Here is a 23,855-nt window from a genome sequence, read left to right on the forward strand (position 1 = left end):
CCTCCAGTATACGAGTACATGTGTGCATGTGATTGCCGTACTGTCTGGTATCTCGTGTGTTTGCCTGCGTTGACCTCTGGGAGCTCTCCATTAGACTAAGGTAAGGTACTGGGTACCCCGCTATAGCTCGGTGCTGCCCCGCCAAATGCACGTCGACTCAACCACCGAACCTCAACCTCGTCTTCAACTCCAACCCAACTCCGACTCTCCCTCATCCTTCCCAAACCTCCATCTCCATCTCCCTCCAGATCCAGCCCGCCATGGAGCCCAATCCAAAGATCACCGCGGCCATCGCCAACGCGGAATCCGCCTCTGGCGACGACAAGGCCGCCGCCGCCGCCCGCTACGAGTCCATCCTCGCCGACATCCACTCGCTCGCCGCGCCCAACGCCCCGACCGCCGCCGACCTCAACGCCGTCTTCGACTCCTTCTTCCGGCAGAGCCCAGGCCTCGTCGCCTCACGCTCGTTCCTGACCACCTTCGTCAACACCCTCAAGGGCGTCGAGAGCGAGCAGCTGTGGATCGACGTCGGCACCCGCACGCTGGGCAAGCTCGCGGCGCAGCCGTCGTCGTACTTTGACGCGGCGGCGACCATCTACGAGCTGCTGGCCACGGCGCACGAGAACCGCGACGACTTCCTCGAGGCGGCCAAGGCGCTGGCCGAGATGCCGCTCGACAGCTCGCAGCGCAAGGTCTCGGACGAGGACAAGGCGCGCGTGTGGGTGCGCATCGTGCGCAACTACCTCGAGGTGGGCGACGACACCGCCGCCGACGTCTACGTCAACAAGCTCAAGAACATCATGCACACCGTCTCCGACCCGGACCTCAACCTGCACTTCCGCCTGTCGCAGGCCCGCATCCAGGACGCCAAGCGCGACTTCCTCTTCGCCGCCCAGCGCTACCACGAAATCAGCTTCTTCCCGGCCGTCGCCGAGGACGAGCGCCTGCACACGCTGAGCATGGCCGTCAAGTGCGCCATCCTCGCCCCCGCGGGGCCCATGCGCAGCCGCATCCTCGGCCGCCTCTACAAGGACGAGCGCTCCGCCCAGCTCGCCGAGTTCGGCATCCTCGAGAAGATGTTCCTCGACCGCCTGCTGTCGCCCGCCGAGGTCGACAAGTTCGCCGAGGGCCTGCAGCCGCACCAGCTCGCCACCACCGCCGACGGCTCCACCGTCCTGGCCAAGGCCGTCGTCGAGCACAACCTGCTCGGCGTCTCGCGCCTCTACAACAACATCCGCTTCGACGCCCTCGGCGAGCTGCTCGGCCTCGACGCCGCCAACGCCGAGGAGACGACGGCCCGCATGATTGAGCAGGGCCGCCTCGTCGGCCGCATGGACCAGCTCGACGGCACCGTCTGGTTCCAGCAGGGCGGCGAGGCCTCGGGCGAAAAGGGCAGCCGCCGCGCCGACCTCGTGGCCAACAAGGAGCTGCGGCGGTGGGACGCCAACGTCGAGGGCTTGGCCGAGGATGTCGAGAGTGTGATTAATTCGCTGCAAAAGGAGTTTCCCGTAAGTTTTTTTTTCTCCCCTTCTCCCTCAGGGCTGTCCCCTTTTCATTATAAATCTTTTTTTGGCTGACTTAGGGAACCTTTGATGATGCGTTTAGGCTTTTGTCGCGGCAAATCTAGTCTCGTGAGTTGTGTGCATATGCAAACAGGAGGGTAGTAGAGGGAACGAGAGCGAGATGGGCATCTTTTGGCGTTTTTGGGATTCAAAGAGATTATGCAACGGCGTCTGGTGGGCTTTTTTCACTTTTCTATTGTGGCAATGATACAAATGTTATACAAACCTGCAGGGGCTTTCTTATCATCCTCGTCGTCGTTCAATTTGCGTTTCTTCATGCTTTTGTTTGAAACCCCCCATCCCCCTCGGAAGGTAAATCACTTAGACAGAACTACATGATGTCCCTAGTGGGAGTGAAAGCTTCCATCAAGGTGCTTGGAGCTACGCCAGGCTGGCTATCTATCTGAGCTACCTTATCTTTCTCACATCACTTCTTCGAGGTGACGCCCCCCTTGTGTAGATGTAAACTTTCAAAATGGCTTCCTCCATGTGGAAATACCATCAACTGCAAACAAATCCCATACCACAGGTTGCCCCCCCTTTATAAGACGCCCCGATCTAGAGCCCCCTTAACCTGGGGCGTCATAAATTCCACGTTCTTCCCATGCGCTCCCCCATCTCCTCAAGCAAATCAAGTGGAAACAGAAAGATAGGGAGGGAGAAAAGGCAAGACAAAAAAAAATCATTCCATCCGTGAAAAAAACATGAGAAACACCAGCAGCCCCTTCGTTAATCCTCAATATCGTCATCGCTCAAAACAAGCTTCTGTTTCAGCATCCCCGCAACAGCACCACCAGTTTTGATGCCCACCCTCTTCTTCCGGGGACTGATCTCCTCCGAGGGCTTGTCCGTCGCCCACGTCTCTCCCGTCGTCGTCGTCGTGGCATCTTCATCGACATCAGACTCGTCGTCGTCGAGTGCCACGTTCACGCCGGAAAAGGAAACAATCTTTTCAAGGTCCTTTTGGCGTGATGACCCCGGCTTGCAGCCCCGAGCAATTTGTGCCATGTACGGGAGTCGATCGAGGAGCAGTTCTCGGCGAGCCGTGCTGCCGAGCGTAGGTACCGGAGGACTGTCGCGCGGCTCTGCCTTTTGACGGGCTTCGCGCTCCTTGACCGCTGGCTTCTGGTCTTGATTCGAGACCCCAGAGGGTTGGTTGCGGCGAAAGATGCTGGCACCGTCCATGATATTCCTCGTCGGAAGTTCAGCCTCGCCCCTGAGGACTTTCCCAGACCAAACGTCAATCAAGCCCTCAATTTCCTCCTTTGTTCGCCAGAGTTTGAGACTCGTGGGGTAAAACATCTTGAACGCATCACTGCCCTTTTGCATGGTCCACGTCTTTCTCTTGACTGGATTAGGCAGCGAAAACAGCATGCCGCGCACCGCAACTTGAAACGTAATCTCGTCCTGGCGAAGAACATGACTGGCCGAATCTCCTCCAAAGGTCCCCCCATAGCCCCCGCGTCCACCAAAGAAGACGTCCCGAGAAGGGCTGAGCAGATCAGCCAGTGAAAGGTACTCGATGCATTCGTTGACATAATCTATCGGGGTCGAAAGGTCCATAGGGTCCGTGCCTTCGCAGGATAGCACGTAGTTCTCGTGCAGAGCCGAGATGAATGTGTGCGTATCGGTGCCCGTCTCGTCGACCAGCGTATCGACGGACACTTGTGATGGCTTCGGGCGCGAATACTGTGAAAGGTAGCCCGGTAGCTTCTCTGCAGGATCGTTGGACGGCATCTCGTCACGCTTGTTATACACCACTTTACCAACAGCATGGAAGATGCCCAGACTGGCTTCGCGCTGAGATATCTGTTCAAGGCTCTCTTCTTCGCCACGCGTGAGGGGGATGCCATCCTTCGCCCCCTTCTTCTGCTTTGCAAACGTCACCTTGGATCCCCAGTCGGCGTCCTGGTCTCCCTTCAGGCAGAGGAACTCGAGCGACGAAATAGCGCTGCGAATGTCCCCAATCTCGCCGAGCCTCTTAAGAACCAGCGGTCCTGGCGTTCGCCTACGCCCTGACTTTCGCGACTCCTTTTGCACGACGACCTCTAAAGCCTTCGCCAGCAACGATGGCGCTATCGGATTGAACTCGATGAGCCCGACTCCTGGATGGCGCAGAATCTCGGGTCCGAGCAGTCGATGGGCGGTCAGGCTATCGGCTGAAGCAGACGTCGTCGTCAGCAGCGTCTCTGACACCACGAGTACAACGGGTGTGATGGGATCCGCTGGTCTCTGGTGGCCAAAGGCATGTAGAGATGGTGTTTGTGTAGCCAGATACTGTAGGATGGTGCGCCGGAAAGAAGATAAAGCTGTCGAGCTTCGAGAGAAGGTGTTGGGAAACTCTTCAATGAGAATAATCTTCTTGCCATTGCTACTTGGTTGCTGTGATTGCGAGGGCTTGTTTGAGCTCGCTGGCGTGGACGATGGTTCAGCGTCCTCCAGATCCAGAGCACCAAACTTTCCTCCTCGTCCCAGAAAATCTTCAAACTGCGAGGACGCCGAGACGAAGCCGTTTACTGCATTGCCTGCTGGATTCTTCCATTCTAGAATCTCGCACCCCATGTCGTTTGCCAAGAGACGGACCGTCGTGGTCTTTCCAGTGCCGGCGGCGCCTTTCAAGATCAGTAGCCGCTGTCTCATCCGGCCTCCCATGACGTCTTCAAGCCATCTCCTCACGTCTGTCACCTTCTTCTTGTGTACGGCCAACTCGTCTAGGTTCCGCGGGCCAAATCGCTCCGACCACGGCCGCAAATCATCGTTCAATGCATCTATACCTGCCGGCCGACTGGGCTTAAGGAACCTTGGGCTCATGGTCAACGAGCCACTGGCGACGGGCAGGTCGGCGCCGCTGGTGCCCTTTAACCGCTTCCTTACATGCTGCCCGATCAAGCTGGAGGAGCTAGCCTTGCGCTCTGATATCTCGTCATCGTCGGATATGGGATCGGAAATCAAGTCGTCTATCGGTTCCGTCGTTCTATCGGCTCCCACGCGCGGCCTCGTCGCTTTCTGTGCCTGCTTGGAAAAGAGCGTCTTCAAATCTGCCGTCTTCCCCTTGTCGTCGACCCTGCTCGCGGCCCTGGTCTTCTTAGGGCTGAAGCTCGTGCCATTCTTGACTGATCGCGACGGCCGGAGAGGGCTGCCGTTGCTGGGCGGCTGTTGGCCATTGGCCGTTTTTCTTTTCGCGGGACTCGGAGACGCTGTGGGCGCTCTGGCCTTTGCCGGCGAGCTGGGCGAAGACAGAAGGAAATTTGTCAAGGTATTGGCCTTGGGTTGCTCGTCTTCATCGTCGGACGCCTCAACGGTATTCCGCCGGCGACGCTTCGCAGGCGGTGCCATTAACGCGACTGTATCATCGGTGCTGTGAGAATATCATGCAAGGCCAGAGCACGGGGCACACCGTAGGCCGAATACCACCCAGAGAGGGCGTTGAAGGGGGTACAAGTAAAGAGAGTCTGAAGTTGATGCTGAAGAAACGTTTTGCGATCTCGACATGCGTAGCTGGACGAGTAGTTCGCGTACAGTGCAGTATGCTAGTGTTGGCCAATTGCACTGTATGTCCATTAGGCAGTCACCAGGCAGCTCAAGTTGAAGGAGCACGATAAGCATCAGTGCATCACCTCCTCTGCCCGATACGATCTCTATAGAGATTTCAGCAATTACAATAGGAATTGAGAACATAGACTATCCTAAGCCTCATATTTCATGTACAATTTGTCGTCACATGCGTAATCCATGCCTCATAATCCATTCTGCGGCTGTCCAGTTCATTCACTCAGTAAAGACCCTCGCCCGTTCAACGAACCCATCCATGGAAATTCTCCACAAAGGTCACTGCAGCTCGAAGATAGCGCTCGTGAACATCACCCCATGTCCGAGCAGCCTCCTTCATGGCTCGTACCGCTGTGGACATCAGTGTCAGTGCTCATGCCTTCTGCTTGCAGCTGTAACGCCAGGGTGAAATCGTACCTTTGACGAAATGTGCGTCCTTTGACCATGCCGAGTTCAGCGCCTTGTCTGCCACGTATTTCCAATTCTTTCCCTTCAAATCGCTCTCCACATTGTCAGGATCCGGCAAGGGCCGGCCCCTGACGATGAACATGGCCAGAACCAAGAGCCACCACTCCCTTACCAGAGTAACGTGGTGTTTTGGTGGCACAAATGGCAGAAGAATCCGGACAGCATGGCTGGTAGTCAAGAGGTGAACGATAAAAAAGTCGTATGCGTGGGTGCCAGGTGGGACGGTGGCCACCAACAGCGCGACGGCTGCCTCTTGAGACAGTTCGAATTGTTTCTTAGGGTCGTCATCAACATCCCATCCGTTCCAGTACTCCAGGAACGGCGACTCGTTCTTCTCGAGGAACTCCTCCAGGTCGCCAAGATCCTCCGGTGCTTTGCCAAACCTGTCATCCTTGGACAGCTGAGTCAGGAGGTCCAACGGTGCCTTGGACTTGAGCGGAGACGGCCTGGTATATGCGCGATTGTCAAGATACTTGTGGAAGAAGTTGTACTGGACGCATGTGAGAGCAAGCGCCTCCATGGCAACTTCTCTGCTGTCGACCTCATATGCATACCCGAGGTGGATGAGCGGATGGCCAACTGTCAATTGTTAGCTGCGACTACATCGCCATAACCAGCATCGCCTTGGGGACTCTTACGCCCGCCTATCAAGCCATGAAACAGCGGCTCTTCGCCGCTGAACAGGAAGTGCTGCATTTCCTGCTTCCAATCATATGCAAACTCCATGGCAAGCTTATCTTCGAAATAATCCAAAAAGGCCCTCTGATACCTTTTGTCTCCTAAGAAATCTCTCCAATCCTCATCAATAAGCTCGGATGGCGATGGCTCCCAGGGCACTAGATCTTGGATCTCGTCATTGTAAATGTCATGCAGCTGGTTCTCATTTGCCCCAAGCAGATAGGCCGAGCTGAGGATGTGGACATTGTGGTTGTCAAACCGGAGATTGTTGAAGAGTATGGCATAATTGGCATGGTTTGCCTTCAGCAGGTGCTTCAGACATCGAGCCCGTCTATCAGCAATTGTTTCGATGTGATGAATCTCGACTGATGGCAGATCAATGGCCTTGGGTCTGCCGCCCACCAGCAGGCTCGCACCAGGAATATACGAAAGAATGCCCGACATCTTTGCTGGTATGAGAAGGAAGACGAAAGAAGTGATTCAGAAGAAGATATCGTCAAACTCCCAGGGCAGTTGTTGGGGCAAAGAATACAACAAAGTAGTACTTCGCTGACAAGGATCATGGAATCGTTCCGTCCTGGCCGCATTATGTGGGGATGGCATCATGGTGGAGCTTCTGCTCTGCGCCTGCCCAGCCGTTAGTCAGTGACGCAACAAGTCACGCGTCGCGTCTTTGTGCTACAGCGGGTACTTTGAGCTCCAGCCACAAGAGAAATCGCTTAGCCTCAACTCCAGCCTCAAGCTCCAGTACTGTAGCCGCGGCCTTCAGCCTTGACCAACTTGACATCTCTCTTCCACCTGTCGCAGCGCACCTTGAAGAGAACTTCTGCCGGCAGATCAATGCTGAGCTGGATATGGCGCAATCAGACACCGCCATCCGCTCCATATATGCCGAGCTGCTCTCCAACATCAGACAAGTGTCGGTCCGAGCCACGCTCTCGTCGCCGTCGGATTCGACGACCAAGGCCGAGATCCTCGATGATGGCCGCCGCATTCAGGTGCATCACAAAGGCGAAGTTAAAGCACTAGATCTTCCAGCCAGTGTTCTCGTGCGCTCCACGATTCCCATACCGGGGAGCAGCTCGCAAGAGCTGGCCTGGAGGCTGCCAGTACCAGCCACCGAAACGCAATCGACAAGATTCTCTGCTGAGAACCAGTCAATACCTTGGAGTTCTACGGACCTCAAGGTCGGTTCTAGTATATGTTGCCGGAAGTGCGGCGTTGAGATTGTACAACGAGGCCGTATAGAGTCATGGAAAGATTTACCCAGCGAAAACTGGGCAGAGATGATGGAGTTCTGGCACTGCCATAAGCCTCACGACCACGGGCACGAGCATCACGACGGCGACGCGCTGTCCAAGCGCGGATACGGAGCCAATAGCACAATCACCGCCCAGCCTGGGATCGGGTTTGTGGACCTCACTTCCTTGATGTTTTCGGAGTCGGACTGTGACGGTCTATCGGTAAGTCATCACCAGCGCCCCCACGTTGCTCTCTGCCTTCCCGGAGACGACGGGGAAAGAGAAGGTGGCCCAGTCGAGTGTGGAAACACCTTCAGTGACCCGGCCACCGATACAATTCCCCAAGAAGAATGCGTTGCTTTCCCATGGTTCGCCGTGGGCAACTCTGGTGCTGGTACCCTTCTTTAGCGAGAACGGGTTAAGCATCGGAGTTGTTAAAGCAGTCTCTTACTTTTTCATCCAGATTTCCAGAGATGTGGGATTCGGGAGATGAAAGGAGATATATTCATCATCTACGTAAACTTGGTCGTATTGTATTCGTTTCCCGCCCCGTAGGACGGTTCAGCTTACCGCCAGCAGTTCTCTCGCCCCAGCACGGATTCCTCTTTCGATACCAGCAAAGAAGCCATTGACGGAGCTGATCCAGTGAAGCCGCTGAGTATCTCTTGCAAGGCTTGCGCTTCGGAAATAGGACTATTTAATGCTCTGGCATCATCCATAACCCTGTTCAAGTGGCAAGTGGCTTGCGAAACCGCTTCGCCCAGCAAGGCCCCAAGCAGCTCAGAGTGCCTGGCAGCGACTCTGATAGCGACCATATCCCGGTCAGGCTCATCGAAGTCGGTCGTGGCATCACATACGTTTGATACAACTGCGCAGTTGGAACAGACCCAGTCTCTCAACCTCTGGGTACTCAATGCCAATGTCGTGTATACATCTACCTTGCGCGAAGGAAGACGGACGGCGATCAAGATTCTGTACCAAGATATTGATGTAGAGCAAGGGAACAGCCTCGTCGATTCCATGACTTCAGGCGTCCAGGAAATTAGCTTCCCAGCTGCTGCTATCAAGACAGCTCGGCAGGTTCTCCAGGAGAGTAACAGCTTGATGCCCGCCTCTGAGCGGCTATTTCAGCAATGGCATGTCGGTTTACTAGAGCGTTGGGAATAGAACGAAAGATTACGAAAAGCTTCAAAGGGAGTTATATACGTCTCAATGCATCTTATTGGAGTGAATAAGAGCATACTGTATTCAGCCTGAAGGAGCGAGAATCGAAGACGATGGGTGGCATATTGCGCACTGTGCTTATTCACGCAAGCGTGAATCGCGGTTACCGTTTAGCCTAAGAATCGACACTGTAGTAGGCAGCACTCCGATATGTTCAGGGAAGGATCAGATCTTAACCCCGAAACTTCTCCTTCATTCCCTCCAACGCTTATCTCCCAACATATTCACACAGCATCACGTTATCCTATCGAAATGTGATGCCAAAGATCTCTAAAGACGACTTCACGGCATCAGTCTCTTGAAATCGTCCCATGGCCTGGATTTGAGGAGGAGGACGTGACAGGACGATCAACTCCGGCAGCACCATGCCTTCGCAACCGGTTCCGTATATTCCTGTTGGATGCATTGGGATTTCACAGCATGAGAGCAACATCAACCCAGAAGTCTGGTTGTCCAGAGAACATCGGACTTGGAGAGGCTTTTCTCGACCTGACGGTACTTCGAACGGTGGCGCGAATGTTACTGCATCTGATACGCCGCATCTCCATCCCAACGTCCAGGAATCGCTCCTCAGCTCTTCTAAGCTTCTGCCGCTTAGCAAGTTGTTTCAAGCCCGCTGGTGCAAGCTTGAATTCTGCGTGAGCACCGTGAAAGAGCAGCTTGGACTCGTCAGAGTGTATCTGCTTCCGGATGACGTTCTGCGTCGTTCGGTAGATCGCTCCGACTCAAATTTGCAGAAGACGAGAATCCAAGTCCTCCGCTCCCTCGACTACTCACCATGCGCCTGGAAAGCCGTCAAGGAGCCAGATGAGAGTGGTTTTCCCGTCCTCGGAGATTCAAACTCTGCCAACAGTGATAAAGACATATCTCTCCTGCAACTATTCAACACCATTCCCTCGCCTTGCCCAGATGCGAGCTCTATATCTGAGCCATACACGCAGGATGCGATGCACAACCTCATGGAAAGCACAGTGCCTGGGCTCAAAACCGAGTTATATCTCTACCAAAGAAGATCCGCAGCCTTGATGCTACAGAAGGAGGCACAGCCCGGTCAGAATCTTGACCCGCGACTGTTGCATCTGAAAGACACACGTGGTTCGTCTTGGTATCTGGATCCAGCCACCGGCACAGTCCTGTTGGAGCCACGCTATTACGATGCAGTATCTGGAGGTATCCTGGCAGAAGAGATGGGCTCGGGCAAAACAGTGATCTGCCTTGCGTTGATACTCGCGACGATGCATTTGCCCACAAGCCCGCCCGACTTTTACAAAGCCGGCGAACCGCCGATCAGACGAAGGATTGCATCTCTGGCGGACATGGCAGCATCATGTGCTACACGCCACGCCGTTCCTTGGAAGTCCCATTTCGAAGCGTGGAGAAATCACTATGGTTACGAGTTCAGCCACTGCAACGACGCCCTTTCAAGAAATCCCGGGCACTATTTCCTCCCCGCCCCAGAACCACGCCGTGGTAGCCGATACAAGACTCCATGCCATGTGCCACCCAAGAAGATATGGTTGAGTCAGGCCTCGGTTGTTATTGTTCCCAACAACCTTGTCGCTCAGTGGAAACAGGAGATTCAGAAACACAGCGAGGGGCTCAAGGTGCTGGTCCTTGGAAAGCAGACTGAGACTCCATCGCGCGAGGAGATCTTGACGTATGACATCCTTCTCTTTTCTCAGACTAGATTTGAGATGCTTCAGAAACAGTTTGGAGGCATGGAGACCTCTGTCTTCTCGTCCATCCATTTCAAGCGGTGCATTGTGGACGAGGGCCACAAGTTGGGCAACTCGAGAATGAGCAACAGGAGCAATCTTCTGATTGGCCTAGATTTGATGCATTTCTCCTCTCGCTGGATCGTCACTGGAACTCCATCGCATGGTCTGTATGGAGTTGAAAAGCCTGACGCTGCAGCAGCGCTTTCACACGTTTCAAATGGCCATCAAGCCCCATCCCCGAACAGTGCAACAAACCAGGCTAACGAATCTTCGACTGACCTTGAGAAAAAGGATCTCGAGAGGATTGGAGCTATCACCGCGTTGTATCTCAAAGCACGGCCATGGGCCAACACGTTTGTCGACAGTGGTGATACATTGGCCGACTGGACCACCTATCTGATGCTCCCGAAACACAACGCCAGGAGCCAAGGTCGATGGGATTGTTTGGAATCCACGCTCAATTCCCTCATTATTCGCCATCGCATATCGGAGATTGGCACTCTTCTGCCATCAGTGAACGAGAAGATTGTTGTTCTTGACGGTTCTTATCAGGATCAGCTTTCATTGAACCTGTTCTCCATGATGATTGTATTCAACTCCGTCCAATCGCAGCGCGAAGATGCGGACTACTTCTTCCACCAGAAGCAAAGAAAAGCTCTGTTACAGATCGTCCAGAACTTGAAGCAGGCGAGCTTCTTTGGAGGATCTTTCTTCACCGCTGATGAAATTGCCAAATCAGTGGAAACTGCTGAGAAATTCTTGGCGGAGCGTAAAATCCCCATCAGTGCAGAGGATGAGTCGATGCTCAAAGAAGCCATCGAGTTTGGCCATTTAGCGACGAGGAACAAGCTGAGAAACTTAACAAATCAATTTCACGAAATGGCCGTGTCAGTCACGGGCTTCCCTGGCAATGCTGGCGAGTCGTGGTCGCTTGACGGTGCATCTTCAGAAGACGACATATGTACCTCCACGAGCATGTTGTTGTCCCTTCAGAAACTAATTTACAACGCGGCTGGAAGTGCAGAGAGGCTAAACTCTCTTTTGAATGGCGAACTGATATCCGAAGGCGCACTTGAACGCTCCAAACTGCTGAGTGCGGCAGCTCCTGAGAAGGACTCCAGGTCGAAAGACAAGCCTTCAGAGACACTTGCCGGCAACACCAAGCTAGGAGACGATAGCCCAAAGAAGGCTCGCTCTCACGGGGTCAATGGGATCGAGCCAAGAACGATAGCTGCCGAAAGCCTCGCCGGACCTCTTGAGCAGACAAAGATCACAGCCACCGTATCCGCAAAGCTCTCTTACTTGATAGACAACCTGGTCAAGTACCAGGAAGAAGAAAAGATCATTGTCTTTTACGAGAATGAGAACGTAGCATGGTATTTAGCCAGCATGCTTGATGTGGTTCGTACCTGTCAAAGAATGATGAATTAAAAAGTATACTGACATATAGCAGCTTCAAATTCAGCATCTAATCTACGCCAAATCCCTAAAGACAGAAAGGAGAGCGCAGTATGTGAATACATTTAACCACAACGAAAAATTCAGGTCAGTGATTTTTCTTGACAACTTCCAGGAATGACGGGCTTTAACTGCGCATAGGGTTCTGCTCATGGATCTTTCTCAAGCTGCATTTGGTCTCGACATGCGAGAGGCATCGAGAATCTACTTTATCAATCCAGTCTTGAACCCTCAAGTTGAGGCACAAGCGATAGGCCGTGTACGACGAATCAGTCAGAAGAAACCAGTCTGGGTCGAAACGCTCGTGCTCAAGAACAGCTTGGATGAAATCATACTCGAGCGCAAGAGGGACATGACGCAGGCAGAGCATCGCCAAGTGAAATCCATCCTGGACGTGCGGTCAATCTTCAACTGGATAAAAAATGCCAAGGTCACTCCGATGGCATCATGCAATGACAACTACAAGTCACAGATGGCTACGCTTCATACTGCACAAGCCGTATTCGGAAGAGGTTTCGGAGTCACGATGCACCCTGATGACGATATTCTTATGGAGGAGCACCATGCTCCGAGCAACGAATTGCCGGGACGCCCTAAGAAGAGGCCATTTGAAGGAATGATGACAGGCGACAGTGCAGCGACATCCGAAAAAGAGGCAAATTCTCAGCCGGCTCGGCGAGTTCGTTTTGCAATTGACTAAGGTTGAGGCTGTTACACAGCGACATCTCGGATCGATGTACAGGTGGGATTTGATGTTGTGATACCAGCCGATGACTATTTATAGGTCGGCATGAGTTTGACTTGTGATTACTATAAGGGACGTTGCTATTGTGAATTTGAAGATCGTGGATGCTACGGTATTCACTGAATTGTGCTTGAGGTGATTCACTTTTTTATTGACCGATGTTTCGTCACTCGATGTCTGGCCGCTTTGCTTTCAGCGAGGAAGATGTAAGTCTTTTTTATTCCTCCGCTGTTTTATTGGATTATGCCTCTGGAAGGGAGATCAAGCATGCCGCCGAGATCATTGGACAATATTACGTTCCTAACTCAGATTACAATGAGATGACGTGCCTATTCGGGAAGCTGATGATTCAGTGCCCTGGATACGAAGCGGGTGAGGCAGAACACAAGTGAGACAACCTTTCATTCGGGGAAGAGAGCCTTGCTGAAAGCTGAACAGCCGTTCCGCCATGCAGCTAGGACACACACTCGTGAAGCCCCCAGTCAGCCCCGATGCCTTGTCATGGCTTAGACACGCCATTCGATCGGATGCGCCTCGTGTCAAGAAGCTTACAGAGAACGCGCCGTTGTCAGCCATCGTTGTTTGATGAGTGCGCCTCTTGGCTTAGAGCCAGCGACAGCCACATAAAGAAGCGCCCTGAGGCTGAATCTACATCGACGGGAGAGCCCTCTAGCAGAGCGAGCTGGTCCAGGGCACGGGCCTTTGACGATGGCCAGTCGACGTTGTGCTCCATTTCACGTCGGCGGAGGGCTGGACATGGCGAGTTCTAGGCTCTTCAGCCCCGAGTCTAGACGGCGAGGACGCGCCCGCGAGAATCCAAGATTTCTGAGCGGCTGGGCTCCACCATACGCAAATACTAGCCATGGACGAAGCACGACACGATAGCCGCGAGGGCATCCGCATCCGCAAGGGCCAATTTCTTCATTCGCAGCTGTCGGACCTGGCAGGTACTAGTAATGGCATCCCATCGCCTTGCCTCGTCTTGGAAGTGAGGGCCGGCTCAATCAATGCCCAAGAACGCAAAAACAGCTGCCCTGGCCAAGGGTCTTCCACCCACAACCAATGAATAATACATACCACTTCGGCACGGTAGCGTCAGTTCTACGGAGCACATACTACTGGGGGGAACCCTCTTGGGCACTTCCCGATCCAGGCAAAACACGAATTGTCGGCCTCTCCACCTCCGTCGTCCCCCCCTTGTCCCTTGTCTCGGGTGGAAAGGGCAAATTATTCAATACGAAGCTAGCGGGCCCCAGAGCAGCTGCGTCTCTGTCCCACGGGAAGCATTGCGATGGGGTGGCGTTTTTTTGATTAAATGCCCACAAAAGTGAATTACCCCTGGATCGGTGCCTGTGCCTGGGCTCGGCAGTCTGCAATGCGCGAGCATCACGTACCTGCGTCAAAGGGTCTCCCCACTCTGTATGCACGAGAATGGACACCAAGCCATTGATTCGTGCAGCTGGACGGGCCAGATTTCTTCATGCTAATCGTTGTCATAGCGGTTGAAGAACGGGAAAGAATAAGAAAGACTGGGAAGAAGAGGGCAGACGAAAACGAAGAGGGGAAAGCTGGCCTATTTGTGGCAGTTTTGCTGGTTACTACTACCAAGGTACTAGCACCAAGAGACGACGCAGAGAGACAGGCACAGAGGGGGATATGCAATAAAGAGCAGAAAGACAGGCCTTGCCCGCAGGCTTTCGTCATGGGGGACCACCCCGGGAGAATCAATCAAAAACGACGTGCTTCTCCGCCCCTTTTGCCCCAGGGTTCGCTACGGCTAGTAGTCCGCTTCTGCAAAACCCTTGAAGGGGACGCTGATCGGGCAGCTGATCGTTGCTTGCTTTTAGACGTTTGACAAGCGAGCCAGACGTGAGGAAGAGAACCAAGCCAGAGAGAGCGCGCGGTTGAAAGAGGCAAAGGGTCCTCCCCCCCAAAGAACATTGTCCAGCTGGACATCACGGGGTTTTCTTCTTCTTCCTTCTTCTTCTCTCCACGTGCTACCGGTGCAGTTGCCCCTTCTGTACGGCAATTTTTCTCTTTTCTTTTTATCCTCTGCAGGATGAACCGCGTGCCGCATGTTTACATGCTAAACGACAGCGAGACCCGGCATCATGACCTCGACAGCCACCATCAAGGCCTTCCCTCTCCCTCCGGCCTTCACCGCGGCGGACCTCTATTCCATAGATGAGCATTCGGACGACGGCGCGGGTGCAGCGTCGAGCAAGGAGCAAGTACCACGGGTGAACCGAACGGCGAGGGCGGCGAGTCAATCGTCGGCATATCCAGTGCATCCAGGCCAGCAGAACGGACCATCGAGATTCCAGAATGGCCCTCCGGAAGCCTTCCACGCGGCGTTGAAGCGACCCCAGAAGCTGGCAGGCGCTTCTTCTGCAAACAACAATAACAATCACAACGCAATTCCTAGCAACAACATGAACAATGGCGGCCGCGGTGGTGCTGCTGCCGCTGCTGCTGCTGCTACTGGAAGCGGCAGTCACACCAACAACCCCGTCTATAGGCCGCCGCCTCCTCTGGCTCAAGAAGGAATCACTGGTCCGAGGAAGCGGGCAGCCTCGGTAGGGAACAGGATGCACCTCAACACCCTCGAGACGAGCAGCTGGGTGCGCGAAAACGTCTACCTGACGTCGCCGATTCGGTCGGCCTTCAAGAACGGGCCTGATCGACGGCCGGACGAGCTCTTTAGTCTCCTGCCAGGAGAGGTGCTCGACTTGGTGCTCCGGTCGTTGAGGGGGTTGCACCTGGATAAGAGCAGTGACAGCTGTGCGACGTGTATGATGCGAGATCTGTGCAGCGCCGCTTTGTGCAGCCGGAGGTGGTATAAGCACGCCCGTGCAGTCTTGTAAGTGACATCCCTTTGATACCTGCATCTCTTTCACTGTCTTTCAATCAGCTAATGGTTGGACACGCCGCAGATATGAAGACATACAGCTCGTCGGCTCAGACTCAGCCGCCCACAAGAAAAGGTTCAAGCAGAACCAGGGCAACCGCATGGCCCTCCTCCGACGCACCCTCCGCTCCAACCCCGACATCGCCGGCCTGGTCCGCTCGCTCAAGGTCCCGCATCCGGAGCCGCCGCTGAACTGGTCCGCCTCCAAGGGCATGCTGTGGCTGGAGCAGTACGAGGACCGGGTGGCCGCGCTCGTGATGGCGTGTCCGAAGCTGGAGAGGCTGTCGGGCCCGACGCCAAACTACGACCACTCGTTCAAGAAGATCTTCCACGCGCTGTCGACGAGGACGGCGCTCAAGGACATGACGTGGATCCTGGAGCCGGCGCCGGCGCCTCAGGGGCAGCAGCAGCAGCGGACGGACTCGCCGTCGAAGCAACGGGGGCAGAGCGGCCCGTCGATGCTGGAGCCGTCCCAAGGAGACGCGTTCCTGAGCAGCCATCGCAACTGGACGTCGCTCTCCAAGCTGTCGATACTCTGCCAACCCGGCGCCACGCTGGCTCCTCACAGGCTCCTCTCCAAGACACTGACCTACCTCTGCAACCTCCCGCCCAACGCCTTCAACGACAACAACCTCCTCTCCCTCCCGCCGCTCAAGTCCCTCATCCTCTCGCGCATCGTCGGCATCACGTCCGGCGGCCTCACCACCTTCGCCACCCGCGCCAACACCTCGCGCCTCGAGCGCCTCGAGCTCCGCCACACGCCCTTGACGTCCCTCCCGGCCCTCGCCCGCATCTTCTCCCATCTGCCCTCGCTCCGCGTCTTCGCCCTCGCGCAGTCCTTCCCCCCCGTCATGCCCGAGACGGACTCCTTCGCGCTCTGGATGATGCCCTACCTCGCCTCGGCGTCCATCGTCAAGCTGCACTGGGACATCACCAGCCATCCGGCCACCACCAATTCCGCCGACGACATCCTCGCCCGCAGCATCGAGGCCGGCGGCTTCCCCGCCCTCGCCGTCCTCCGGACCCCCAACGACCCCGAGGCCCGCTTCCAAGCCCTCTGCCGCCCCGTCCACCACATCTGCCTCCCCACTGACCGCTTCTACCGCCACAACACCCTCGTCGGCGGCACCACCACGAACCTCCCGGCCTCGGGCTCCTTCAGCGCGCCCTCGTCCCCCGTCTCCCCCATCCACAAGTCCGCCACGACAATGTCCCTCCCGGCAACCATCTACGCGGCGCCCTCGTCCCCGGGGACAGACCTCCACAAGGCTCGCCTCGCCGCCCAGGCCCGCCTCGAGGCCGCCCACGACGTGCCCCGGTTCACCTTCAACGTCACCGACGACGACGGCCAGGTCGCCCAGACGTTTGGCGTGGCCGGCTTCCTCGGCACCCTGGGCAGCAAAATCACCTACCACCTGCTTCCCGACGACGGGGCCACGGACGAACAGGGCGGCCTCGTCGACGTGATTGATCTCGTGGGCGACGGCGGGGAGGCGCTCGCCGGCGGGAGAGAAGGATGCACGGGGCGCTGGAACCAGAAGGAGGGCGAGGTGGCCGATAAGAAGGAGAAGGAGAAGTGGTGGCATACCGAAAGGGGGAGATGGCGACGGATTGAAGCGTGAATTTGGAATGGACATCTTTTTTTTTTCCTCTCTCTCTGCGGAGGGAAACGGGGGCACAACATGAGGATTTGCCCTCAGTATGAATGATTTGTTTCGTCTTTTTTTGGTTTTGCTTTTCTTTTGGATTAATGGCAGGTGGATTGGATTGGATTCGAAGCAAATTGGTTATTACATGGGAAACACCGTCAAGGGATGCTCTCAAGATAATCCTCAGAGAGAATTCTGGGAGGATATGATTAAGAGGGAAGAAAGAGAGAGAGCATTTACGACCTCACGATAAGAATAATAGCTTTGATCACGCTCCTTGAACTCGAATTGAAGCACTTCCACAGCCACGGGACCGTTTTCACCTACCTCATTATATCCCTTACCCAAGCCCCAAGATGTAAAATTACCGGGTTTCGCGGCATATCGCACCCAAATCAAAAGAGACATCATCAAACAATGGCTCAAACGATGGGAGTAGTCTTGCCATCAACAAAGCCAATGTATATTATGATGATGACGGAAGGTAGTCTTGTACACAACAAAGCCAATGTATTTGTTATACGTCAACAGCAGCAGTCAAGTACTCAAAACGCACCTCTTGTCTAACTAACCACTCTCATAAATCATGCTTGCTTTGCTTGCTCGCGTATTGCCTGCTTGCTTGCTTATTATGCCTGCTCTCTGTTTTTAGATGAACCACCGTCTGTCCAGAACGAGTGTCATATCCTGCCCTGCCCCTCTGTGGCTTCATGCCAACAGCGTGTATGACCTTATTAACATTTCCAAATCTAAAATGTGGATGTGTAGCAAGAACCCCTCAAGAAACAGAACCGAAGCGCCGAATGCCTGGCCCCGACAGATAGATCAACTTTTTTATGTGCAAGTGAGTACCGGGAAAATGAACAAGATTAAAAGGAAAAAGAGGCACCGAGAATGGCCTCGGTCATTCACCAAGAGAGTGTATTGAGGCTGTGAGAAAAGTTCGAGTCAAAAGGGAAAAGAGGGAACAGACAAAAAAAGAAAAACAAGAAATATGGGAAAAAGGAAGACGTGCGGCGGTTAGAAGAATCTACTCTTCTTCTTTTGGGCAGGCTTCTTTTTGTCTGGCTGTCCCAGAATATCATCAAAGGTCGTTCCGGCTGTTGCCGCAACCCGGGCCGGAGAGCTTGGTCTTGAAGCACGAGGGGTGTTCATGCCCACAAGGTTCCCAACAGACGAGCTCCGGTTGCTTATACGGCTGCTTGGTGGCCGTGGGCCAAGAGAACTACTTCGCTGATGAGCACCAAAGATATTGGGCGGCTCGAGAGGAACAGGCTCAAGGCCCATTACGATGCTCGAGCGGTACGCATTGCTGGTACGGCGGTGACCTGGAGAGAGATTGCGCGCTCGGGGGCGCAGCTGGGGAGATCCTGGAGGCGGCGACGGGGAGCTGTGGCCAGGGGTGCCCGATCCGTTGTTGAATGCACTGTCTTCCGCCTGGAAATTTGGACGAGGGGGCTCGAGAGGTTCCAGGGCCGGCTCCTCGAGCGGTGGAGTTGCCGAGTTGCCCATTTCCTCCCAAATTTTTGCAGCTAGCCAGCAGTGACTTCGGTGATAGATGGCCTCGACGCTGAACATGACGGCATCGGCAGAGAGCTCGACGTAGCCTCCGCCCGCGACCTCGTACCACATCTTCCGGACCTGCTTGTCATCAACCCAGGGCGGGTTACCAATAGGCGGCTGGCACAGGAAGTACTCTACTCCCTCGGTAAACTTCAGGTCTGGGGCATCGACTACCAGTGTAGGCAACGATTGAAGAACAACGTAGAGAAAGAGGAAGTAGCCGATGCGTTGGTCGGCGAGATCCTGAGACATCTTTCCTTTAGCCTCGCGAGCTTCAAACTCCTTGAAGCCGTCCAGAAACGGAAGTCGAAGGCTGCTCGTGTCGTAGTTGTAGGCGGCGTTCAACACCAGAAGCATCTCAGGCTCCTTGACTTTCTTGTCAAACTTGGCCTGCTCTCGTGGGGAGAGCTTGTCGTACGTCTCGTGAATGGCCGCCATTGTTGGAATCAGAGGAAGGTCATAGGGAATAGGAGGCAAAACAGGAGGCCTCGAACGGTCGAATTCAGATTCAATGTTGCGAAGGGCCGATGTAATCATCTCGTCGGCTTCCTTGGAAACCGTCGGTACCTCGTCAATGACTCTCGACGTCAGGCTGTTGCGATCCACCAATAAGTCGTAGAGGGCACAATGATCCGAGTAAAGGGTTTTGAGAACGATTCGATTCAAGCCGCTCTCCGCAAATGGATTCTTTTTGCTGCTGGCTTTGGGTGGCCAACTGCCAAATGCAGTCTTGTAATAGTTCAAGACGAAGTGCCTCATCTTGGTAAATGAGTTTCGCCAGATCTTGAAGCGAACTTGCTTGAGTTCGGGTATAGATGACGAGTTTGCGATACCCGCAAACAGGGACGGAAACTCAAACTGTTCAAGATGTTCATTCACATTGTGTTGGCGGCTGACAAGCTCGAAATGGGCTCGCTCCAGCCGCTGCCGCGTGACGGGGGACACCAGTTGAAACAGAGGCAATTTGAGCTCCATGATGGCCGAGTATTTTCCTGCAGCATGCGTAAACGCCTCGTTATACAGCTCAACTGACCGCATACGTTCGCCCAAGATGAGCGCCTCCAACGTCTGCTCTCGGCTGTGGCGACAGTCTGCAAGGCCCAGCGACTCCGAGTAGAAGCCAAAGCTCATGTCGACGGCACTGCCAAAAGTATAGCCATCTGCGCTTGCAAAGCAGAACTCCTGCAAGAGATCAGAGATTTGGAGGAAGGCATCAAACGTCCTCGGCCGAGCCGGTGTTCCTACAAGCGGCTGTCCCGTAAGAAAAGCGAAGAGATTCCGAATTGCAATCAAGCGCTCCAGCTCAGCTCCTGGGTTTACAGTTTCCGCGGGTACCGTCAACGAACTTGTCGAGGCGTTGGATGGCGTGGAGGGGAGATAGAGATGCAGGAACTCCCCAGAGTTGTCGCTCGAAAACGTCGGGGTTGAGACTCGCGAAGCGTCATCAGTGCTCAGGCTGTCCCTTCCAGTAGAATTTCTAGCCTTGGATCTCCCAGCTGTCGGAGACTCCAGCTCTGCTCGGATAAGCTCGTTGAAAATGAGTGAGGAGCTCACAGTAAACTCTGGTACTTTAAAGGAGGGTCCGCGCCCGCTAGATTTGGGGTACAGATAGACAAGGACTGCGCCGTTCTCATTCCAGAGCTCGGGCACCTGATTTTGATCGTTAGCCATCGCTAATCAGTGTGAAACAAGAACCGGTATATTCGTCTCTACCTTTTCTCCATTCTTCAGGAAAGCCGTGTTATACTCGGTTTGGTTATCCTCAGAGATGACCCAAGCTCCCAATTTGTGGCTCGCCTCCATGGAGTTGGAGCGGGATCTACCCGGCATCCAGCTTCGTCGCAACTTTCTCCTGGTTGGACTCTGACTGATACCAGATACAGGCCGTAGGTTGGGGGCCGTAGATAGCCTTGAGCCGTCCATGATCGTCGAGTTGACCCGCGCAGAGACGCTTCGACCTCTAGGTTCGGGCAAGGGCGCTGTCGATCGAGTTCTCAGTCCTTGCATAGGAGGAAGAGAGTCTTTTCGCTGTGAGAATGAGATACTTCGTGGCCTGTGTGCATCCTGCTCAACATTTCCATTTTCGTTTCGTGGCACTTCGTGTCTGAAAGCCTCGTCGTGCTCGGCCGAACTAGGGTTCGGTCCAATGCGTTCATCAATTGCTCTGAAAGACGACCTATCCAGCTCAGGTGACGGTGGCGTCGGATCCATAATCACCGGGTTGACGCGGAGCTGGGAGTCGATCTGAGAGTCGAAATCAAATCGAGGGAGGGCGGGAAGTACGTCCTGGTCAACGACGGGAGTGTTTGCTGCAGAATACACAGAGGGAGAGGATGGCGCGGGCTCGACAGTCTGTGGAGGCTCGCTTTTGTCCACGGGGCTAATGATATCAGATTGAGGCTTAATAAGAAGAGAGATTTGAGAGGACACGGCTGGTGTTCCTGGCGATGGGTCGTACACATCTGTCTTTGGTGGTATCGGAGGACTGTATTGCGGGCATGGAAAGGAAGAAGTATCCGACTGCCGGCTGTGGTGGTCTGATTCAAACAGAGTCGGACTATCACCAGCCAAGCTCGATGAACTGGTCGACTCGGCTACCGAGTATGCTTGCGCCTGAGGGGGCGGAGGAGGAGGAGGCCCCTGGGGAGGAGGAGGAGGAGGCCCCTGGGGAGGAGGAGGAGGACGATCGAGAGGCGCCGGGGGAGGAGGAAGATCGTAAGAAGGCGGGGGGACCGGTGGTGGTTCGGACGGTGGCGCCATGGTTGAGATGGGCTTTCGCTGGATAGACACGGGACGATGGTCTGTGGTTTGTACTGTGAGCGACGGAATCAAGGATGAGATTCTAGCGCCCCAAGGCTTCGGTTTTTGGTTCCGCGATCTGGGCAAAGGAGACACTGCGTCGTCGGGGCTTCCCTCGACGACGGGCTCCAGGGTTTTTGGCGACGTCTCGGCCGGCTGTGAAGCTGAAGACGGGCCATTGTCGTGAAGGGCATTTCGGACAGAAGCGTCGGCGTTGGCTTTCGGTTTCGAGTCGGAGCCATTTTGCGAAGCGGACCGGAAGGAGGAAAAGGAAAGAGACGACGGCAGAAGAGTGGCGCGAAAGGACTTACTCGAAGTCATATTGGGCTGATATGACCTGTCCGTCCGCAGCAAGCAGTTGCTACGTACGTACTAGGACCAGCAGCGGGAAAGGCTCTTCTTGTATATATCGAGCGAACAAAGACGAGTGGAGCGCACGAGTGGGTTTGGATTTGTCGAGCGCCGAGCGAGTTCAAAGCAGTGAGCCGTGGCTGTACAGTATGGACAGCAGCGTGGACAGGACGAGGACCATTCAGCGGAGAGGATGTCGAACGCCTCACACCCCCTGTGGGAATAAGAGCAAGCCGTAGCGCCAAGTGGGAGGCTTTTCGGTAAAGACGGCGGAACGAGCAGTCGAGAGCTCCGGGGGGGCGCAAAGCAAACAAAGTCCGGAAGAGGCGTTTGTCGACGACGTATTACTGCCTCCTCGTGGTTTCTGGATCGAGGTGAGCGAACGGGGCTTGAGGCTGCTTGGTGGGGACTCGATGACGTTTTTTTTTTTCTCGGCAAAGGGGAATCCTTTTTCGGGCGCCCTCAGCAGGGGCAGGGAACAGTTCCTGTGGAATCGCGTCTCATCCGCTTACCTAGCAGTGTTAGCCCAGTTACGAGCTGTGGTCGGGCCCCTTGTCTTCGTATCGGCGTTGCTTTTTGCGGGAGGGCGACAGCAGATGCGCAACCAGCCCAGCCGGTGACCCTTATCTGCGTTCCAGGATATCACGATGCGGCCTCCATCAGGTGAGGCGACGAACGATTTGGGGTATATCATGGCCGGTGTTTGCCCGTCATCAGAAGCTGCAGCTGGGCGCCGGTCAGCCCAGACGAGCACCAGACGAGCACTAGAAGGGAAACAGACTGAACTGGACTGGTGTGAGATGGAGGGCTGCAGCAACCTGAATTTGCCCCATTGTCAGGAACCCCAGCGCGCACATCTCGGCGACGGCCCACTCCCTGCGCCAGCCGGTCGCTATTTTTGATCCATGGAGCAGCTCGACGTCAAATAGGGTCCGCTGAGGTGGAACACACGGTCCTGCTCAGGGGTGTGTTAATGGGCCGTGATCCTCGCTGCTGTGCGAGATGATTCGGAGAGAAAAAAAAATCGTGCACTAGGCAAGAGGCTAAGCAGCTGAGTAGCAGCTGGGCGGCTTGTTGCGTTCCTGCGACGCTGCCAAGCTGCTCCAGAGATGCTAGCAGATGCCTGCAAGCCGGTTTCTGTTGGTGTCGGTGCTAAGAGTCGTGGAGGCTTGGGGATTAATGCCATGGCGAAGCTTGAAGCCGGTGGTGGCTGCACAACATCTGAGACACCTTGACACCCAAATAAAGAGGCACCAGACCTTTGATTTTGACTTGCCGTCGATCCTGGCGGCAGCTCACACGCCCGCATAGGGGGGGATGACGCGATGAGCGCGGCATCAGCACATCCAATGCCACGGGACGTTTCGCACTTGCACCACTGCAGTTGTTAGTACTACTTCGAGGTTGTATTACCTCGTCCACGGCTTGTCGGAGCTTATTGCCAGACCCCAGAGCACCAACCCAACGTTCATGGTGCACCAACTGGAAGTAGGTAGGCAATTGTAATACTCCGATTACTGTGCTGGGCCTGTACCTCCAATATTAGCACCTCGAGTATTAATAGAAAGGCATGAGGTGTTACACCCACGTTAGACCTCCTGTAAGGGCTCCTCGCACAGAGGTCGTGCGTTGCTGGCATCAAATCTCAAAGGTAAAACCATCTCCCGGGGGTCAAGGCAACCTCGACATGTAACCTTGGAACTGCAGAGACCCCTGCAAGGTTTCGGCTTCGTAGCCTCCGGCTGGCAGTACTTCCAAGTTGTATTCGTACCTGCCTCAAAAAATTGTGCCACGTTCCTTCCGCTGGCAGCACCTCAGGGGTCCAGCTGAGGGAAAGAGGGACCCGAGCCAGATGTAACCTGTGAATTTGCTGTACATGGTTTCTGGTATGAACCCCTGGCGACGCACGAGTACTCTTCCTTGCGCAGTACATGGCCTCAAA

General features: G+C 54.8%; 8 protein-coding genes across 8 annotated transcripts; 5 read left to right on the forward strand and 3 right to left on the reverse strand.

Annotated features, from left to right (window-relative positions):
* Nucleotides 1–260: 260 nt before the first annotated feature.
* Nucleotides 261–1,635, forward strand: BBK36DRAFT_1118095 (hypothetical protein; the record flags this gene model as incomplete). The annotated part of the gene is made up of 2 exons (XM_024890432.1): nucleotides 261–1,508; nucleotides 1,606–1,635. The coding sequence occupies 2 exons, from the start codon at nucleotides 261–263 to the stop codon at nucleotides 1,633–1,635; spliced, it is 1,278 nt and encodes a 425-aa protein (XP_024750354.1).
* Nucleotides 1,636–2,291: 656 nt separating this feature from the next.
* On the reverse strand, nucleotides 2,292–4,898 carry BBK36DRAFT_1117604 (hypothetical protein; the record flags this gene model as incomplete). The annotated part of the gene is made up of 1 exon (XM_024890371.1): nucleotides 2,292–4,898. The coding sequence occupies one exon, from the start codon at nucleotides 4,896–4,898 to the stop codon at nucleotides 2,292–2,294; it is 2,607 nt and encodes an 868-aa protein (XP_024750355.1).
* A 457-nt stretch (nucleotides 4,899–5,355) lies between these two features.
* On the reverse strand, nucleotides 5,356–6,798 carry BBK36DRAFT_1135244 (hypothetical protein; the record flags this gene model as incomplete). The annotated part of the gene is made up of 4 exons (XM_024892571.1): nucleotides 6,744–6,798; nucleotides 6,218–6,701; nucleotides 5,529–6,158; nucleotides 5,356–5,462 (listed from the first exon to the last, which is right to left on the reverse strand). The coding sequence occupies exons 2-4, from the start codon at nucleotides 6,699–6,701 to the stop codon at nucleotides 5,356–5,358; spliced, it is 1,221 nt and encodes a 406-aa protein (XP_024750356.1). The 5' UTR covers nucleotides 6,744–6,798.
* A 312-nt stretch (nucleotides 6,799–7,110) lies between these two features.
* On the forward strand, nucleotides 7,111–8,665 carry BBK36DRAFT_1199286 (hypothetical protein; the record flags this gene model as incomplete). Its single annotated transcript, XM_024897085.1, has 2 exons — nucleotides 7,111–7,720; nucleotides 8,078–8,665. Coding segments are annotated over 2 exons (1,198 nt in total), but the record flags the coding sequence as incomplete, so codon positions are not given.
* Nucleotides 8,666–9,087: 422 nt separating this feature from the next.
* BBK36DRAFT_1116988 (hypothetical protein) lies at nucleotides 9,088–12,598 on the forward strand (the record flags this gene model as incomplete). The annotated part of the gene is made up of 3 exons (XM_024890300.1): nucleotides 9,088–11,841; nucleotides 11,894–11,985; nucleotides 12,040–12,598. 3 exons carry the CDS (start codon nucleotides 9,088–9,090, stop codon nucleotides 12,596–12,598), a joined length of 3,405 nt encoding a protein of 1,134 aa, XP_024750358.1.
* A 2,129-nt stretch (nucleotides 12,599–14,727) lies between these two features.
* Nucleotides 14,728–17,173, forward strand: BBK36DRAFT_1199300 (hypothetical protein; the record flags this gene model as incomplete). The annotated part of the gene is made up of 2 exons (XM_024897086.1): nucleotides 14,728–15,503; nucleotides 15,577–17,173. Exons 1-2 carry the CDS (start codon nucleotides 14,755–14,757, stop codon nucleotides 17,171–17,173), a joined length of 2,346 nt encoding a protein of 781 aa, XP_024750359.1. The 5' UTR covers nucleotides 14,728–14,754.
* Nucleotides 17,174–18,220: 1,047 nt separating this feature from the next.
* Nucleotides 18,221–20,698, reverse strand: BBK36DRAFT_1199306 (hypothetical protein; the record flags this gene model as incomplete). The annotated part of the gene is made up of 2 exons (XM_024897087.1): nucleotides 20,477–20,698; nucleotides 18,221–20,413 (listed from the first exon to the last, which is right to left on the reverse strand). The coding sequence occupies exons 1-2, from the start codon at nucleotides 20,684–20,686 to the stop codon at nucleotides 18,221–18,223; spliced, it is 2,403 nt and encodes an 800-aa protein (XP_024750360.1). The 5' UTR covers nucleotides 20,687–20,698.
* Nucleotides 20,699–21,210: 512 nt separating this feature from the next.
* Nucleotides 21,211–21,749, forward strand: BBK36DRAFT_1199317 (hypothetical protein; the record flags this gene model as incomplete). Its single annotated transcript, XM_024897088.1, has 2 exons — nucleotides 21,211–21,478; nucleotides 21,550–21,749. 2 exons carry the CDS (start codon nucleotides 21,211–21,213, stop codon nucleotides 21,747–21,749), a joined length of 468 nt encoding a protein of 155 aa, XP_024750361.1.
* Between the last annotated feature and the right edge of the window lie 2,106 nt (nucleotides 21,750–23,855).

The sequence above is a fragment of the Trichoderma citrinoviride genome, assembly GCF_003025115.1.
Source record: "Trichoderma citrinoviride strain TUCIM 6016 unplaced genomic scaffold BBK36scaffold_6, whole genome shotgun sequence".
Taxonomy (NCBI): domain Eukaryota; kingdom Fungi; phylum Ascomycota; class Sordariomycetes; order Hypocreales; family Hypocreaceae; genus Trichoderma; species Trichoderma citrinoviride.